A 17165-nucleotide genomic window follows, 5' to 3' on the forward strand; every position below is an offset into this window, starting at 1 on the left:
TTTTTACTTTTGTGCTGAGTAAATGACACTTAGAAAATGGTTGTTAGTTAGCATTACATCCCGCAGCGTGATACTTACCGATGACCTACTCACTTGCATAAATGCATAAACGCCTCTTAAAAACTCCATATTACTACTAGAAGGTGAATTTATGGGGGCTCTCTGAGTTGGCCCCCCCTGGTTCTTTCTAAAATAGGATGGCACTCCTTCAGCTAGATTTGTTTTGACTTTCTTTGAAAATGATCTGCCAGAATCGGACATTGTGCAGGTAAGAGACACACAGAGAAAGAGAGAGGAAGAGAGAGAGAAAGAAGAAAAATCGGAAAAAGATGGATTAATAAAGAACGTTCTCCGGTTCGTGGGCAGTTTGAGGCAGTCTCTCGGATTGCGACCGTCACACCACACCAACCTCTTGTGATGGGTGGATTAGAATTTCGCTCAAAAAAGGGCAAGAATATGCGGGGAAAGCTGTGTGAGGTTTTTTTTAATTTAAATTGTTCGATTTTTACTATTTCGCGCTACTTAAAAGCTACTGAAAATTGAATGTGCGAGAAATGCAGCGTTGTTGGTTCGGAGTTACTTTTGGTTGTTGTTGTTTGCTGTGGTAGTAGTGTTTGTGTTGCAAGATTTTTGCCTAGATCTGTGTAGCGTTTTTCTTTTGCCAGGATATTGCGAGGTGAGAGTGTGTAGAAAGCGTGTACCACGTTGGCAGCAGATGTTTTGAGAGGGAGTTTCGAGCATAATGCCGAATATTGTTGTATATGGATGTCACTGTGAGATAGTTAATTTGATAATTATTTTTACGTTTTTACATCGCAATGTTGTTATATGACCTCTTATGCTTACAGAAGAAACTCCCTTTCAGCAAGTGATTGACATTTATAGTGCGATTAGTTGTGTGAGTGTCTTATTTTTAGTGAGAATATGTATACTTTTGTATTCTTATATGGCTGGTTTTGCACGTTTTTGTTTACTGAAGCATTTTGGGGGGGGGGGATAAAAACGGTAAAACTGTGCATCAATCTATCGAACCAGGTTGAACAAGGTAATAGAGGTATGTAAAGTAGTGGTGAGAATGGTGTTGGAGGCAGCGAAAACTAGAAGCTGTAGAAGATAAGAAAAGTAAAAACGGGAAAACGAACGTACTGCGCAACAAGAACAAGAGGGGAGAGCCATGGCGTAAAATTCAGGTTTCTGATTCGTGATTGTGTTCGTTTTGTTGCGCTTAGCGCTTTTCCCCGTGATGATGACTAATGCGCAAAGTGTGACGAATATTTGGTTTGGTTAGGTGGAGCAGGGGGGGGGGGGGGGTGTGTTTGCGAGAGTTTGCTGTTATAGAAGCGTTTGGGTGGCCTCTACCAAAAAGGCCGCTGGAGGTTTATGAAGCGATGCGTATGCGCCCTGTCCTGCATTCGCGCTCGTCCGAATGGTGTTTTGAGTTGGTTTGTATATTTATTCAGTCTTGCTTGCCAATCCCGGCAAACCAGGTGCAATTTGCCTCCGAGCGAAGGTGAATTTGATTTCTCGCCTGCTCTGCCGTCCGATGAGGTGGATGAGGTGTGTCGTTCGGCCATTTTTACCTATACTAACGCCAATCGCATCTCATCTCGATCTAATGAAATGCCCGTTGTGATTGTCTCTGTATGGCAGCCGGTATAGTTCGTCGCGTATGTGTGTATGTGTGTATGCGTGTGTGTGTGTGTGTGTGTGTGTGTGTGTGTGTGTGTGTGTGTGTGTGGGTTATGTGTTTCCGTTTTTGTGCCAATATTGAACATGTTTCATGAAGCACCTATTCACAATTTCAACAATTTAAGATCAAGTAGATAGTAATGTAAGGGTTTTTGATTAAATATTGTGTTGCTTTTTCCCACGAATTATGTACAGTAGCAGCTACTACCCTTTGGATAATTTATGCACACATTTTCACCACGATTAGTACTCCAGCAGGCAGTATTTTATTGAAATTGTTTTGTGTGTTTGTTGAAAGAATGTAACTAAAGCTCGAGAAACAATAGAGCCATAAGCCTGTTTCACTGAATCCTGTATACTATCGCAATTTGGAGTGCTGTATGGATTTAATGCCGAATGGGTTTGCTACCAGTGTTGTATGATTTTGAGTAACACAGATTTTCATCCTAATTTACCAAACTATTTCAGACGGAGAGAATATTTCAATCCATCTCATCTTAGCAAAGGGCAAAGCGAAACGTTTAAAAGCAACTCTTTCTATGCACTAATAATGTTCCGGGCCTGTAAATCTGTCACTGTCGTGGAATTTGGCACTGCGAACTTGGTGGGTGCAGTTTTCATCTGACGTTCAGAAAAGCGGGAGGGGAAGAATAAAATTGTCTACAGCTGAATGAGAGGGAGCAAAAGTATGGCAAATGAATCAAATTTACGAGTATTACGAGTATTGAATTTGTTGAAAAGGAAATAAAAGGAAGTACAAAAGGGCGGCTAAACTATTTGCTCTCTTTACTAACAAAGCGCCGGAGCTGGATCGGTAGTAGAAGATAACGAATGTAGTACGTGAAATTATGAGAAGGTAATTGTAATTGTAGAAAGAAAATAAATAGTTCAAAACAAGTTCAAAGTACGAAAAACTGTTCAACAAACTAAAGATACAAGAGAAATCAGTTCAAAAACCTACATACTTTAGTTGGAGATTTAAAATGGTCGCAGAAAGTAGTGAGAAGTTACTTGAGAGGATGGCCAAATCATTACGTATGAAAAGATCAGAATTAAAAACCCCTATTATGATTCAAAGGATACGCATGCAAAAACCAAAACTCTACTGTTTCACTTGCAACTGTGAAACTGAGGAAATTGTCGAGAAAAGAGATGTAAAAAAGAGGAATAAAGTATGGTAAAATTGAATTTTGGATAGTACAAAGAATGCTTCTAATGCAAAAATTGAGGCGAAAGTGAGAATGAAAGTGAGGATGAAGTAAAGGTTATAAATTAAGAGTGAAATCAAATCAAATCTATGGAAAACCAATCGTAGCGAGGAATGTTTTGGGCTGCGTACTTCTACGAGAAAAACAAAGTACTTAAGTGTATCAATAGTAATCGATATGAAACGATGGCTTTATTTACGTAGTATTTATAGTATAGGAAAGTAAGGCTAGTATGGGCAACGGTAGATTGTAGTATGGAATAAAAACGAAGAAAGTACCAAAAAGGGAAAAGAAAATGAAATTCAAAGAAAAAACTGATCGTCTAAGTAAAGAGTAACAACTCACCCCTGTTGCTGGATAAACCTAACTGTATCTTAAAAGGCCGTAAGTTTTGTTAGCACTTTGTGTGAATCTGTGTAGTAGTTTTGGGGACCAGTGTTTGTCAAAATACGCATGCTAGATTCGGTTTGTGCCTTTCCTGAAGAGGGAATATACGATTAGTTGTAATGGGTTACACATACTGCTCGGGGTTCTTTGGTTTGGTTTGGGGTTTGTTTAGATAATATTTGTTGTTCGTAACTTCATTCAAAGGGCTATTGAGCTTAATGTATGATATAGTTGTTTGGTTGGCTGTTTGTTGCTAGCGCATTGGGGAAAGAAATCGATGCATCTACTCTACTAATGTCAGCCCGATGGAACTGCAAGCATGCACGGCATGAAACAACTCCAAACATTGTAATGACTCCTGCTTCCTAGAAGAATTAACATTCTGTTGACAGTAATATTTCCTATCGAAATGGCAACGCTCACACTCACAGTCGGTTCTGTTCGCCTGTCCCTCCAGTGTCAATCTTATGCGAGAAGTGCAATTTAAAGAAGAACGTTATGAACCTTCATTCATGACTTCCCTCCCACGTCCTTACATCCAAAAGTGATGAGTGATTCATCAAGAGCAAAGGTTAAAATCACTCATAATTACATTCATTGCAGAGCAGCAATGACTGCCTCTAGCGATGTTTCCGAAAACATTCCCGTCTTTTTTCTTTTCTCTCCCCACAGAGAAGTTGTGCCGAGAACGGGCTTGGACGACTCGCAAAACTGGTTAAATGCGAAGAAAATGTATGAAATCATAATCTGCAGAGTAAATTAAGTATTAGCACCGCTAGCTGCCTAACTTGTTGCCATCATCGTCCGCTGGCCATCGCCATCAAGTCGCCTTGGTCGTGGTATGTGCGGCCCTAGGTTTGGCCGTCCATTAGGGCAACAACAGCAACACCAACAAATCGCCACGCCACCAGCGGTCGTTCGCGAAAGGAAAAGCGATGTGATAACACTCACAAAGAGGTGTTAATGAAGATGAATTAAAGCTTTTCCGCCTACCGAAAATAGTGCCAGAGACCCACGAGGAAACGGGGGAACACGAGGGAAGGGATGTGGAGCAAAATGTAAAGAGCCTAGTGTACGCCCGCACGTCGGAAGTCCTTACGACACCGGATGGGAAAGAAGCTGCTAAGAGATATTAAAGCTAAGGCACACCCGGCCTGTACAGATGGGATGGGAAACAGGGCGAGAAGAAACGGCTGTTCTATTCGCCGCTGCTGCTTGAAATTACGGGAGAGATTCGGCACTGGAACCTTGCGCCACGAGCAAGGGACGAGCTCGGTAGAAACATCATAATCAATCAACCAACGCTAGGCGTTAGCGTTCGTCTCTATGATCCCGGAGCTGGGGTGGTGGTCATTAGGAGTACCACCAGGTAAGTCCATTGGCAGCCGTAATTACGGCGAGAGCGTCGGACGGGGACGTTGTAATGCGGGCTTAACGCGGAAAACATCGTACAACACTACAACCCCGGGACTAGTGGAAGCGTTTCCAGCCATGCCCAAACTCCCAAATTCTTCAGCTGCGAAGAAGGAGTTGATGCGATGAAAGCACCAGTATCTTTGCTTTTATGAACACCAACAACTCCCACCGCTGTCTCTGCTGTTGCTGGTGTTAAAGCTGCTGCTGTTGCTGCTGTTGCTGCTGCTGCCGCTGATGCTTGCCTGCTGCTGATTATGTTGTGTTACATGGGGGCTTTTTAGATTGATTTTTAATTAGCGCCTTGAGAGAACAAGGGCCGGGCCGGAGAACGAGGGGCGTGGGATGATTGTGGATGAAGGATGAAGAGCTAGCAGCCTAGCAAAGGGGGGAGGGAGTGTGATCAATACCAACCTCTTGTGTTGTAGTCCTCTCCGGGAATCAATCGAGCTTCGGCTGGAACTAGCTCTGCCCATGTGTAGCAGTTTGGAGGAATCATGAATGCTCCCGCGGCCAGGAGCATCGGTTGATTCGAACTCAAGCGTGATACTGGGATCCAGCGGGTGTATCTTTTGCGATCCGCCGGTGTCGAGTAATGAGCTCACTAACGAGGCACTCCGAAATGATTTAAAACTCTTACGATTATCACAATCACTGAACATTTATGTGACCGAAAATGCTCGTACGCCTTGCCACATCATTGCACGGTGCCGCGGCACGTTACGGCGCACTGGCCGCTGCTGCTAGAGCTACTTCCGGTGCTGGCGACACTGCTGCTCGTGCCGCTGCAGTAATTGGCGAGTTCGCGTCGCTGTTGCAGCCCAGCCCGGCCTGCATAGCCTGCCATCGTTAGCACCGCCGTGGGGACGCGGCCGCCGGAGCGTAGTCCATGCTGTAGTAGTTCAAAATCACGTCACACAACTTTGTGGGGCCTGGTGGGGGGGGGGGGGGTTAGGCCGGAAACGGATGGAAAGGAAATGGAACGCAAAAACACTAAAATAAAAACGAAACTAAAAAGTCGGAAACACTCGGAACGAACGGGAACGGGAAAGCAAAACACCGTCACACTGCACACTCACAGGACACACTGGGACACCACACTGCAAAACGGCAAGTTCGTTTTCCTCGTCAGGTTTTCGCTCGTCTGTATGGCTTTGCTATTCGTTCTGCTCGAAAAGCGATTTGAGTGAGTTTAAGTTTTTTTTCCTGTTCGGCCGTCTCGAAAGGGTGGGGGAAGGGGGGAGAGCAGTCCTCGCCTCGTATATATATACCCACTGACCCCTTGCTTTCCGCTGCTCGAGAGTTAATAACCGCTGGGAGTTTGGGGATTCTATTGGGGTCACTCACACCGAACCGAACTGATCCGGGAAGGAAGATTCGGGCCTGCTGTTTCTGTATGTATGTATGTATGTATGGGTAGTTGTGTGTGAGGGTATATTTTTAGTACACGTTAATTAAGCCCTGGTGGCCTGGTGGCGATCTGGAGTGATGGCATGCGCTTATCGAGCAGGCTAAGATCACTATGGCAATATACACTCGACGTGCTCGTCGTCCGTTCGATTGCTCGATTGCTCGACACCAATACACCCGCAGCACTTGCCCGTTACAGTGCGGCCAATCATTGGCCAATGGATGCGTTGTAATATTGCTATAGAAATAAACAAACGGTTGCTATTTCTGCACTAGCCGAACCGCTGGCGCGTACCGTCTACCGCACACTACTAAGTGGTACCAATTGTACTAGATCCGCAGCGTTACGAGCTAGCGTTACGTGCAGCGTTACGCACAGGGCTGCCGATACCACTGACCGTTGTGTTGCTCTGTCGATATGCTTGCTGGGATTGTGTATGCGTGTGTCTGCTGAGAAGCACAACACTCTCCACCACTGTGGACGAGAGGAGAAATCAACACCACGGAGCTACTGCTACTGTACGCTGACGACACTGCACATCCTTCCTCTGTCAGGGACGACACTACACACCGAAAAGCACAACACACCGAAGCCAACACCACACGTGCACACACACACACACACTAGCACACACTGCGTGCGTGTGTCACCACTACGCTGCTCTCTGCCCAAACACCGCACCGCACGCGAAAACGTATAGAGAAAACAGAACAAAATGTCCGTAACGACATCAACGCACCAATAATAACAATAGTTCGATACGGTTAGAGCGAAGCGTCACCCCATGCTTTTGCACCGTAGCAGAGCGTCGTTGCAGTGGTAAAACGGTTCGAACCGTCCTCGCGGGAATCGTCGTCCTCATTAGTGCACTGGGCCCACTGGTGCTGCTGCTGCTGCTTCTGCTGCTGCTGTTTCTTTTTCGGCACCATTCGGCGAGCTTTCACTTAACCCTTTTTCGGTGGTCCCCCCGGGTGGCACTATTTACTGCACGCGCCCGTAGTGCCGCACGCTCACTCGGCACCGCGTAACGTTGTGTTGCCCTGGCAGCGGCCAAAGCACTGACACCATTGTGCAGCCTTTATTCCCCGTGCTGCGCTCTCACACCACTCACTCGCTAGTATTATTGCCTGCACCTCGTCACACCCGTGTCACACACTGCTGCTTAGGAAGAACGACGATTGCTTTCCGTTCCGGCAGTGGTCGCCAGTCACCATTTCCCGGGGTTTTCCTCCAGTATGTGTAACCGTTCTCACTCGGGCTCGCTCACTTTGCTGTGCTCACTCACTTGCACAGGGGCACTCTTCTCGCACTCTCGGCACCGTCGGCAGTGTCTCACAGGCTCGCTCACTAATTACCACTCACCACAAACACTGGCCTGCAGGACCTGCACACTATCACACCGATCACGGACTGACTGACTGACTGACAGCAGGGCTGTTGCTGCTACTGCTGCCTCGTCGATGCCGTCGTCGTCGAATCACTGACACCCGTCGACTGCTGTCGCTCGTTCCCGGACGGACGCGAACTGCCCGAGCACTGCTCAGCCCGATGGATGCAATGATGCTGCTGCTGCTGCTGCTGCCGCCGATCGGTGATAGCCATCGTTTCCCTCGCAGCGCATATCGCTTTAGCTGGGCCTGACGGAAAGCGCGCTTCAGGGACCGTTTTGCGTTGTAGGGCGTCGTTTCTGTGTAAACCTGTCCACCTGTCCGTCTGTCGGTCTGTCTGTACAGTCTGGCCTGTCCTGCGAAAAGGCTTCACTTGACGTTCGACGGGTTTTTTGCACTAGATCCACCGTTGCTGTAACACATCGCGCGGGTTCGTTGACGGAACAATGGGCAACCTGGATACCTGGGATGCTCGCGCAATGTTCAGTTTCGTTTTCGTTCTCGTCGGACCTATTAATTGAATCTTGTCTATTTCACTTCGGCCTGCTGATGCTTATCTCTCACTCTCTCTCTCTCTCTCTCTCTCTCTCTCTCTCTGTGGCGTGGCAAACACTTATCTGCACTCTGGGCTGTCTCGGGTTACACTAGTGTACGATCCAGCGCGTCATTCCATTCCAGGGGCCCCTGTTCTGCTGATGGGAATTAGATTAGTCGGTGTTGGGAGAGAAAAAAAACAAAGCAGAAAAGAGAAAGAGATACGATAAATAAGTAACGAGCGACATTGCCCTAGGACCCTGCAGACCCGTGGAAGGTGGTCCGGTTCGGTCGTCCCGACAAAGTGATAGAATTAACCCGACCACTCAACCGTGCCTTCCGTCAAGCTCGGCTGAGTGCCATCACCTTGTTGAGAGGCCGCTTCCAAATGTAATCTAAATTTAAAGCGTCCGGACCATTGTTACCTCTGAGCAGGTGAAAAGGCAACAAACCGAGTCAGTCATTTAAATCAGACAACTCCACACACACACACAGACCACCCCCGTTTGTGTATGGTTATGTAAATGTTGCCAAAGTACAAAGCGACATTCATCCCGGTAAGCGGACGACATACTTTATCTCCACTACCAACGACGCTGCTGACAGGTTTTTACTTCTAATCCATCGCACCATCCATCCTACCCGGTTGAGATCCTGGCCCGGCCGGGCTGAACATGACACACTTTACTGCGAGAAAGCACGCCAAGGTTAGGACGGTTTGTCAGCAGAAGTAGCTGTGGCTTCCATTGCGTACCCCGTAGAACGAAACTATTTTCAATTTCCTACTACAAAAGAAGCTTCTATGTGATGAATTTCCGGGCGCTCCGCTTTTCGCTCTGCCGTTCTGCCGGATTGGAGGAGCAGCGCGAGCGCGGCGAAGAAAGTGTGTCAATTTGTATGCCTCCTTCCCTTTTTCTTCCTCTTTATCTCCCACTCCCATTTGCACTTATCAGAAAGGGTAACACCATGTGAATATTTCTTCCAGTAAACATACGAAGCTACGAAGCTACGGCAGGGACACATTTACACACATGTCCGTGGTTTCGCTTCTTTTCTACAATTTTTGTGAAAACGCTCGTCAAAATGATTACTTCACATTCATTTCTCACTCACACCGAGGACGTTAGTTAGTGGACGGTAACATCAAGAAAGAAAAAAAACAGGATCCCCGGGTACGGTACGATAAGCCTAGATGGCGGAGAGTTGTGTATAGTTCAATAAAGTTGCGATGCTTACAGCCACAGCGCACGTACAAAAAGTTACTGCTAATGCTAACAGTCGAACGTGACATTTACTTGTGACGATTATGAATGGAACGTGCACATCATCGCAAACTATACAGCCGTGGCTTCGTGCAGAGAGAGCGAGAGAGAGAGAGAGAGCGCGAAAGGGGACAAGAACTCAAGCCCTCCATGGTAGGCGCTGCTATTTCCGGACCCGGGAAGCCGAGCCTTTCTCCCGTTGAGCCCCCTCCCTCTCCCTCTCCCCTCCCGTGAGTATGGAAGACTACATAAATATCATTTAAACCAGCCGACCGAACGACAAACTGCCGCATTTGCTGTAAATCATTTGCTGCTTTTTACGATTTTCCACGCTTCCGCAGCAGTTCTGCTGTGCTGCTACTGCTGCTGCTGCTAGAACTCAGGCTTTGACGGACACGGGCGAGGGGTTTAAAGCGTTGTTTTTAGCTTGTGCTTGTCATGGCAAACAGCTCTATCTAGATTTGATAGACTCGTTCAACCATGACGACGATGACAACGACAAACAACCACGACGACGACGACAGCGCCCGGCTCACCGAAGGAGCAAAAATGTCCTTACTCCAGTTCAACAAACTACGATTTGGCCGCAGCCGCTGGGGAGAGACAAGGGAAAAAATAAACTCTCAACCAACTGCAGCTTTGCTGCAAGATTGATTTAAAGTCTTAAAAAACTGCTAATAGGTGCATTTGGGTTAGTGGAAATGAATATGGATCAGCAGCCGCACCACGGGCTCCCGGCGAATTATAAAACAACACCGACAGATCAGTCGCCTCTGCTAAGAATAACTTCTCCCATTGGTCGGTGCCCATTGGTCAAACACACCTCAATAAAGATGTATGGGTGTGGGGGGGGGGGGAGGTAGGATTGGCATAACTTTCCACTACGCAAACAAAGCCCACCGGAAACCGGGGGGAAACAAACGGAACGCCAAAGTTCATATTATTGCACCTTTTCGCCTCCTGCTGTGTGTGGTGCTGTGTGCTGCTGCTGCTGCTGCTGCTGCAGTGTTCATAAATTTATTCTTTTTCGGGGGCACTTTTCCGGACTGCCAACACAATAATAATCATGAGAATGCGAGAATATGGCATGCGGGTTAGGACAACGGCCCCAAAAGCCGTAGCCCTCCTCCAAAGGCGTAGACGACAATGAGTAGTGTGGCGCTTTTTCGGGTCTTGCGACACCATTTCATATTCACACACAGACACCAACACACACCAACACACACCATAGTTGTTGGGATTGCGATTTAAATTGCAGATTTCAAAATCTAGCCAGCCCAATCTGGCAGTGGGGAGAAAGCGGCAGGCTTTAAAGCTCATCATTCAAATCGAGCATCATCATCAAGGATCATCAGAGCGTTTGTGTCACATCATTTGCCGCCTTTGGGGGGGCCTCGCTGCGTATCGTTGATTGGGAAAATGTTTACCGGCTTCTTAAGTTTCACCAGTGCCGTTCACAATAATCCCATTTCCCGGGTGAGTGGGCGGGGGGAGGGTGTTTTTGTGTCGTCCCTGTTCTGTGAAGCAAAAGGAAGGATCTACAGCCACTTGGAAACGTACGTAGTTTGGAAGCGTTTTTATATGCAAACCTAGCGTAAGCTAATGCGAGCAGTGAGTGGATTTATCCGGCCTAGGACAGGATTACTACTCGTGCTCCCCGTGCCTTCCCAACCCCGGGAAGCGGACTAAATTACCTCCTTTTTGAAGCCAATGTTTCCATAAATCACACTGGTCAAGTGGCAAGTTAATCAATACAATGGGCCAATCCCCATCTCCCCCCCATTGGAAGCCAACCGTAACTAACCCGTTTTTAACGAGCTGATAAGCCTCCACAGAGGCCTCTGCTGGTCTGCTTTTTTGGGAGGTTTTTCTCCGCTCATTTGAATATACGAGCCAGGGCTGAGATTTGCGCGCGTTGGAGTTTTTCTTGTCCAATTTTCGAAAGATGCATACTGTCGGGGTTGGCCCGGATGGGAAGGGGTAGAACGAAATTCATCATAATAGAATTACTTGCCCTCTCCCTCTTCCAACCCATCCTTGGGGACCAGGGACTGGGGCCTTCGTTCTCATCCCTAGTTTTCGAAGCATCGCAGCCAACGGGCACAAAATAGACAGTGTTTGCCTTGCAAAGCGCACTCGCCCTGCTTGTTTTTGCATGACGTTGTGCTGTGTTCTTCGTCCTCTTACATTTCATTCCCCCTTTTCACCCTCCTCCCCCCATCCCCTAGTGTCCTTAAAACATTGCCCGATACAAGTTGAAAGCCAACCGAAAGCACGAAAGCACCAACAACCAAACACGAGTGGAAGAAGTGGACAATAAAAAAGAGCACAATAAAACAACCCGCCGTTCTGGGAAGGATATTGGGGAAGGGACGACACCGCCGAAAAAACCAACCGGGAGCCACACACACACACACACACACACACACACACACACACAGAGCCCCAACTCCGAATGGAACAACTACACGCCACTACTCGAAACGAAACACGGAATATGCCCCTGACCTCAATCGTTGTAATCGATGTTTAACATTTGAGTGAAACGCGACTCGCTGCAGCTGCCGCCGGCCTTTCGGACTTCGGGTTATGCTGATTATGCAAAGGCCAAACCACCCCACCTCCCACTCCCCTTCCCCCCCCCCTCCCCCACGAATAGGGAGGAAAAAATCGTACCACCCAACATGGGGCCGCGAGGCGCTTTGGGACGCAGGGACGCGTCCTACGCCAAGGATCGAAGCTACTGAGTCCAAAATTCTCGACGGCATGACGACGACGACGATGACGATTGCAAGTGGGGAAGGGGGCGCGATGGGCCACAATTACGGGGCTGCAGCCAGATAAAACATGGCGTGCAGCGAGGACTATCACACACACACACACACGGGGGCACACGGGCACATTCTCGTGTCGTAGAAATATGTTTATGTGCTTATAAATATGTGTTGTTGGAAGTGGCCACGGTGTGGGAGCGGGCTGAATAAGGGGAGGGAGGATTTTTTCGTCGCCTCATTTAAGCCATCGCAACGGAGCGGGCGGGCGGGCGGGGTGATAAGCCGTCCGGACGCAACCGACGCAAGACACAAGCGCTTGAGGGAATTTATTTATAACAAACAATATTTATGTACACTAAAGGGGCAAGAAAGAGAGAAAGGGCGCGCGAGGTGGTTGGTAAGATGGTTGCATAAATATAAATCCAGGCTATGCGACGACAACAACCACACATACACACGTACAGCATATTTGAGTGGACAGATGGGAACGAACGCCACAAAAGTCGGACAGTCGGTTTGGGGGCAGCTGCTGTGTTTTTTTCTTCTCTTGTTTGCCTTCGCCTCTAAGCTTATTTAGTATTTTTCTTCTTGAAAATTTTATCGCTATCGTCTTCTTCTTCTTCGTCTTCTTCTTCGTCTTGCGCTTACTCCACACGCTCATGCCCGCTCAAGTCACCCTTACTGAGCTGCTTCTGCTTGCGTCCGGCCAAGAGCACAAGCGTGGAAGAAGTGGCTTTGGAACGTTTGTCTTTGTTAGCTGCCAGTATCTTTGTGCTGTGCTGCTTACGTACGTGTGTGTGTGTGGTGGTTGTGTCAGGACAGAAGTGGATAATTCTACCCTGCCTCGTCCGCTCGCTCACCACCCCGGCGAACACACAAAGAGGCGCATGGAGATTGTGTGAGGCAAAAACATTATTGAACGGAATTTTTGCATACAAATCGTGGAGACACATCGGGGCAGCACGACGACGGGAAGGGAAAGCACGAACAAAGTGGATCCTTCTTTGCCGTCCACGGACAAGTGCCGAGTTCCGCAGGATAAAAGAGAAAATTCCCTCCCTCTTCCCTCTGACTCCCAATAATACACACACACGCATCGAAAGACACACATACGGACACGCATAAGAAAGAGGCTTCTGCTGATTAAACTAAGCGAGCAGCGAGAACGAAGAAGCCATCGAACACCCCAAACAGCAAGCACACATAAATGCATGCCACACACACATTTTGCCGTAGTCCTGTAGGGCATGAATGCGTGTGTGAGGGGGAAAGGAGAGAGAAAGAGAGAAAGAGAGCTATGGGAAGAGCCGTGGGATGGAGGGGAATGGAGTAGTTTGCCTCACGCACCATACGGGGGGGCCAGCAAGATATGAGCATACACATTCCTCCTGCTCATCAACGGGGCACGCGGGATCGAAGGGACAGTACAGTGTGTGTGCACGAGCAAAAGTGCACGAAACACGGCAGCCCCTGGCCAGCCAGCCAGCCAGCCAGCCAGCCAGCCCGTGTGAAAAAGAGATATAGATAAGAGGTACAAGATGTGCCTCGATAAATTGAAGCGATGAAAGGAAAGTGGTTGAATAAAGCAAACAGAGCGAGAGAGAGAAGAGACTTAGAGAGAAAGAGAGAGAGAGAGAGAGAGAGAGGATGAGCTACAGAGTGCAAATAATAGCGCAAATCTTGTTTGAGCCTGTTTGAAGAGCAGTTTGAGAAGAGCCATTTTCTTCAAAAAACGATCCCAAGAATCGAACAATTGTGGCTGATGTGTGTACATTTATGTAAGTACGAAATAAATAGCACACACATCGAACGGGAAAACCCGTTTTAACTTACCGAGTCGAAAACAAAAGGAAACCTGTATTTGCGAAGAGGAAAGCAGACGCAGCGATTAGCGTTCCAGGCGTGCTAGAAAGCGACAGACAGCAGTGAGAAAGAATGAGCGAGACGGAGAACGAGAAAGAGCCCCGAAAGCTTTTGGGCAGGATCCGGAGAGCTTTCTCCCTCGGTCGGGAAGCCCGAAACCGAGCAAAAGCTCGTCTCGCTGTGTTTGTGTCGGCCGTGGTATGTGTTGGTTGTGTTTCTTTTTTTTGCCTCCGAAATTGTTTCGTAACGGTCGCTGCCGAACAGTGCGCCACATCCTGCCATAGGTCCTGCCGCTTTGCCCCCCCCCCCCTACCCACCTGAAAATTAAAACTCCGCAACAGCACACGACATAGGTCCTGCCGCTTTGCCCCCCCCCCCCCCCCTACCCGCCTGAAAATTAAAACTCCGCAACAGCACACGACAACTGCAGCTACAACGGTGTCGCTCACAGGACGTTATGCAAGTGCAAATTAAAGAAGAAACAATCGAACGATTTCTTGCAAGCATCTCTTGTCGCTTTGCGTACACATTTACATGCGCCTAAAGCAGGAAAACTGCACCACTCGTACGCACCCGTACCTCGGTCTCGCCTCCCTCTCTTCTGTGGCCCCCTTTTTCGCCAGCAGCAAGCGAGCAAAAGTGAGAGTGAGCGTATGAGATAAATCTCTCACATCCGTACTTGGATGCCATTCACAACCGACCCCATGTGTGTGTGCGTGTGGTTTGGAAGGAATGCCAGAATCGACCCAATTTCCCTGTGTGAATTTATACATTTTTCGTAAATTTAACCGCCCGAAATCAAATTTCCCTACCCGTTTCCACCCGTAATATCGCAACTTAGGGACACTTCATGTAAAGCAAGAGAGCAAGCGAGAGAGACCAAGAGCGAGAAGATGCAATCGGGAAGGTGGATGCAATCGTTTGGTGGACAGCACCCCACTGGCTCTGTGTGTGAGCGATCGAAACGGACGAAATCGGAAAATGGATGCAAATAAACGGGCAAACTCGTTTCGCTCGTTGAATGGTTGTTGTCCCTGTACAGCCCCGCATCGTGGTATGGGCCAAGCAGCAGTGGGCCCATCAGTACGACCTTCCTCGGGCTCACCCATTTGCCCAGCCAAAGGAATGGGCCGGCCACGGTGCGAGCTGGAGTGTTTTAGCCGCATTTTGTGTTTCGATTTGAAGCGTCGAGCAGAGTTTTGTCCACCAGCTCCAGCCCCACAGCGTTTAAGGGTGGCTGTCAAGGAAGGGGGGAGGGGTGAGAGGAAACACGTCGAGGTCATTCTCGTGCCACCCTCTGCTGTTCGCCCACATTCATGCATCATGAAGCATAAATAAAACAAAGCGAAAAATCGAAACTGCTGCTGCTGCGAATAATTCAACATCGCTGGTGCTGCTGTAGTTGCAGTTGCAGCTGCAGCGCGGACCGTTCCTTGGCCGGCACCGGACGCGCCCAAGTCCGTGAGAGGGGGGAGGGATATTTATTTTTGTAACCGTCATGCACTTGTTTCTTCCTCCGTTTTGTTTGCGTTGTCCGGCGTTGGGTTTGGCTTTGCGCGTTGTGTGCTTTGAATTTTCTATTTATCGATGACCAAGTCGGTGGAAGGCGTTTTTGAGGAGAAGGGGAAGCAATGGGAAGGGACCTGCATCGGTTTGCAGCGTGTCCTTTCAGCCCGTGTGCAGTGTCGATGCGATGCGGATAAGAGCGTATCCATTTACCCGTCAAAGGAAGGGAAAATCAGGTATTCATATATTCTCCAAATATTCTCACGATTTTCCAACTCCAACTCAATGCACCATTGGAAGCTTCCACAATGGTTTCACGCAATAAAAAGTCAAACAAATCATTCAACAACAAAAAAATGCTGTTTTCCACCACCGAGCTATAATATTTCAATTCAAAATATTCAAAACCCTCCAACCCTCTCCCCGCCGCCCTGTCTCCCTCCTCGTTTCGGGGTGGGTGTTGAAACGAATCAATCAACGGATTCGCCCGACACCTCGCACTTCTTGTCACGTACCGGAGTTCCGAGCCCAGCGCTTCATTGTTTCGCCCTCCCATAACGATCCCATTGTGTTTGCTCTGCTTCCCGGTTCTGTTTGTGTGCGGGTCAATTCGATTTTCCAAATGCCTCCCAAATTGTCTTTGCAGTGCGAATGCTGCTGGTGCTGCACTGCTGCTGGCGCATAATAGCGGTTGTGTAGTGCTGTGTGTGTGTGTGGGGGGGGGGGGGGGGTCGGTGGATCGTTTGTACGTCCCGGGTCCCGCTGGCTGGCACGTGATACGCGAAGACGCAGGCGGGCGACGAAACAGAGCACATCCGAGGAACAATCGGAGGAACTTGAAGCAAGGGGATGGGATGAGGGGATGTGGATGAGGATCGAAGGGACTCGTTTTATGGGGTCGGGTTGTGGTTGATTTGATTTAGATTTTAGGACACACCGCACTTTGTAGAAGGAGGACATCGCCGGCGACGACGACAACGACGACGACGACGACGACGACGATGACTTCAATGCGCGCACCTGGCGGGGTAAATGGCTTTCCCGACGAATTAAGGACTCCATCGTGAACATTCCCACCGGTTTGCTGACAATTATGTTTCATAGAACGATCACTACCAACCAAGCCAGCAAACGGCCGGCGATTTGCATACGAACAACGGGCCATTAGAACATGGAATGATGGCGAGTGTAATAATATTCGCTAGACATACCACCACCAGTGTGTGGGTGCAAGTGCCAGTGTGACTCCAGAACTGTGAAACATCTCGATTTGAGTGGAAGAAAACAAAACCAAGAAGAAAGAAGTACAGAGCGAACAGAGTTTCGAAGGGCCGTGCTGTGGAGTTCAGACGGAATTACACGAGGACGAAGGATTGAATGGGTCATTTGAACACATTACGCGGTCGAGTTTGTGTCGGGGGAACATACCCGTTGACGGAGGACAACGGCAATTCGTTTGACATTTCGAAGACCACCGTCCGTCCGTCCGTCCGTCGGTGGGTCAGCAAACACACGCGAACGTTACTTAACCGCTCCCGACCTGCCACCGTTCCATTGGCGTTGGTGTAGGCGCTCAATATTTAGAACACTACGACGGCTTTGCCACCCCCCCCCCCTCCCCCGCCTCCAAGCTCCCATGGCACATACCTTCACATGCTCTACATGCAGCATAGTCTGCAGATCTAGCTCTGCAAAGGGTGCCAAATTTTGCCTCCATTCACTCTCAGCAG

The 17165-nt window shown here is 48.5% G+C and overlaps 1 protein-coding gene across 12 annotated transcripts in view; it reads right to left on the bottom strand.

Annotated features, from left to right (window-relative positions):
* The window catches only part of LOC121589891 (innexin shaking-B), a 62968-nt gene that overhangs the window by 32760 nt on the left and 13043 nt on the right, over nt 1–17165 (bottom strand). For 8 of the 12 annotated variants that reach the window (XM_041909129.1, XM_041909127.1, XM_041909131.1 and 5 more), the window contains exons 2-3: nt 5112–8185; nt 79–244 (exon numbers count right to left, since the gene is read on the bottom strand). In XM_041909129.1, coding sequence (XP_041765063.1) covers nt 79–244; nt 5112–5359 — 414 coding nt within the window. In that variant the 5' untranslated portion in view covers nt 5360–8185. Of the gene's footprint in view, nt 1–78; nt 245–3242; nt 3376–5111; nt 8189–17165 lie in introns of those variants that run through there. The other 4 variants (XM_041909126.1, XM_041909125.1, XM_041909128.1 and 1 more) reach the window with 2 other exon arrangements.

The sequence above is a fragment of the Anopheles merus genome, chromosome 2R, assembly GCF_017562075.2.
Source record: "Anopheles merus strain MAF chromosome 2R, AmerM5.1, whole genome shotgun sequence".
Taxonomy (NCBI): domain Eukaryota; kingdom Metazoa; phylum Arthropoda; class Insecta; order Diptera; family Culicidae; genus Anopheles; species Anopheles merus.